Here is a 2,869-nt window from a genome sequence, read left to right on the forward strand (position 1 = left end):
CCAAGACATTAAAAATAAAATTGTTGAAGAACTCGTATCTACAATCTTCTCGTAAATTTCTGTTCAGGTCGCTGCGGATGAACGCGTATTGGACTATTACAGTTGCGCGCTGGTAAGCGACATCCTGCTGCAGGGTCACCTGTACATCACGCCGAATTATTTCGCGTTCTACAGTAACGTGTTCGGATACGTAACGAAGCTGCTGATACCTACCGCCTCGGTGTTGAAGATCAGCAAAGAGAGGACCGCGCGAATCATTCCAAATGCGGTGGCAGTCGCCACCGAGGAGGAGAGACATGTCTTCGGCTCCCTTCTGTCCAGAGAATCGACTTTCAACCTGATGAAACAGGTTTGGGTCGCCGCGTTGGAGCCGCAACCGTTGCCAGAGATTTTGCCGCTCTGCGACGAGCAAAAGTTGCTCGTGTCGGAAACGTTGGTGGTCGACGACTCCGAGGTGAACCCCGAGGAGAACGATTCCAGCATGTCCGAAAGCGGGACGGATCTGAATTCCAGACCGCCGACAGTATGCACCGACACCGATAGCGTTGTTCCGTTGCCCATCGCCAGGCCGAGTTTGCCACCACCACCACCCATAAAGTAAATAATTGCTCCTTTCCTGTGAAACGTTTTTAGTCTTTCGCCAGATCCGTGCTTCTCGACCCTTGCGGTTTTCTAATGGTCACACTATTGGCTAAAAGTTCGAGATCTTCTTTCGATCTTCCCTGGATTTTTTCGTTTTTTTTTATGGACTTGGGAGTACTTTTATTTGCTTGTACTTGTGTCGTATGATACATAATCAGTATTGTGATTTTTTTTTGTTTCTAATTTGGAGATGTAAGAAAGTTGGTATTAATGTGTGAGCATTGTGACAATGTTACTGTCTTTTTTTAATTTTATATTTATTTTTTTGAACAATTGGAGCACCAGGGTTAAAACAGGTTGACCCAAGTAATATTCGATTCAAGATTTTAGATATTCGCACTGCAAAGTTTTTTCATTCTGAAAAATACGTTTGCTCAAATCTGTAAATAAATTGGTTAGGCAGTCGCGAAGTACGGTTTATTTGGAGAACAAGGTGTGGATTGAAGATGGAAATTTTGTACGCTTTTTTCGAAACGTATAGAAACATTTGGGTAACCATCGAACATGCAACGCAATTTGTTTTTCAATTTTTCTTTTTTTCTCTTGCTGTGAGAAATACGTTTCGAATTAACAGTAATTTTAAATGAAGATTTAAGAAAGATTTTCTACGAGGAAAGGATATTGCAACTATTTCACATAGTAGTTTTAACGAAGTTTGTTAATTATCATTTGTATATCTTTCCAGAGTGGAACGTCCAGCCACGCCCAGCAAATCCAAAGTTATTTTATCCTTATTCACGGGTGGACTGAAAACTAGCACAGTGATCACCATATTGATAGCTCTTCTAGTAGCTCTCTACGTGTCGGCGGCCCTGATGATGATTCGCATCGACAGGTTACACACAGCGTATCTGAACCATCCGTTCGTTTCACCGGAACGTTTCACTCAGGATCGGCTGTTGCATTACCTTAACACAAACCTTGATCAAATTGTAAAGGTACGGTGCTTCGGACCATGTAAACAGACGTCATACGATACTACTCGTTTACTTCAGTGATTACAAGATCTCCTCATATATTTTACATTCTTCATTTATTACTTGTTTCATTATTGTGTTCCTACTCTTCTTAAAAATATAAACATTAAGTGATCTAAAAGATGTGATCTAGAATGTAAGTAAAACGTAGACACAAATGTAGAAATAATTAAAATGAACCAAAATAATAATTATACGAATTCTTTTCCTTTATTTTATTGTGTAGCAACTGTAAGATATTTGAAAAACACTATTCTACTTATTTAATCGTTTATTATGTTGAAATTTATTCATCGTGATATTCCCTTAAAAAATCTTCAGGTATTAACTTGTTAAATCGGTTTATTCCTTAACTGAAGTCAGTAGAAATCTTACTCGATTATTTTATTCCCGCTTTTGAAAATGCAAATTTTAAATTTTGGTACCTTGATAAACACACTGTTGTATTTTAAATACTGATTATTCAAATGACGAGTTCACTAGCCCTGTTCATTCAACAAATTTAATTAACCCATTAATCCAATCCGTTACAAAAACCAGATGATAACAAAGGCTCAATTCATTTTAGGTGCGACAGAGCCTGCAGACGTTGTCACAACAGTTCGTGTCGATGAGCCAGAGCGGTGAAACACAGTCGAGCGTATCCGACGGTGTGATGGAGCCGGAAGACGCTCCGAGTTAGCCCCCGGCGAGGCTAAATAATTTAATGCAACCAAATAATACGAGTCCCCGTCGCCTCGCTAGCGTATGAAGCGTCTCGTATTAATACGTCGTTGTCTTCGTGTTCATGGTTGTCGATTATTATCATCCATGTACGCGCGAAAATGTCGATTGTTCGCGGCTGATTGACGGTGTCGCTTCGACGGTCCTTAATAGGCAATTATTATCGTTAGAGTATCTAGACTTTCTCCCGAGAAAGTTCCAAGAGAGTAATAGGCAGTTCATTAATTACAAACAAAAAAAAAAGACAAAACAGAAAATTACATAAAAAAGTAACGAACACAGAATATAAAGAAAAAATTCTCTAACAGGAGGATCGTAAGGGATCCTCTAACGTCTAAATTGAAGGCATGCGTAATTCGATTCTCGATTTTCAGTCACGCTTGCAGAGATTAATTATATATTTAACATGCTTCGAAGCAGCGATAAACGAGAGAAAAACGCCGTATATACGATACATTGTGTGAACAATATTATTCTTATTCTTATTATTCTTCTTCTTATTATTATTATTATTATTATTATTATTT

General features: G+C 38.7%; 1 protein-coding gene across 1 annotated transcript in view; it reads left to right on the forward strand.

Annotated features, from left to right (window-relative positions):
* The window catches only part of LOC108578557, an 87,439-nt gene extending 84,653 nt beyond the window's left edge, over nt 1-2,786 (forward strand). The window contains exons 6-8 of the mRNA XM_017941916.1: nt 68-597; nt 1,328-1,580; nt 2,188-2,786. Of these exons, the coding sequence (XP_017797405.1) occupies nt 68-597; nt 1,328-1,580; nt 2,188-2,301 (897 nt within the window). The 3' untranslated portion in view covers nt 2,302-2,786. The remainder of the gene's footprint in view (nt 1-67; nt 598-1,327; nt 1,581-2,187) is intronic.
* Nucleotides 2,787-2,869: the final 83 nt, after the last annotated feature.

Source organism: Habropoda laboriosa, unplaced genomic scaffold (assembly GCF_001263275.1).
Source record: "Habropoda laboriosa isolate 0110345459 unplaced genomic scaffold, ASM126327v1 scaffold41, whole genome shotgun sequence".
Taxonomy (NCBI): domain Eukaryota; kingdom Metazoa; phylum Arthropoda; class Insecta; order Hymenoptera; family Apidae; genus Habropoda; species Habropoda laboriosa.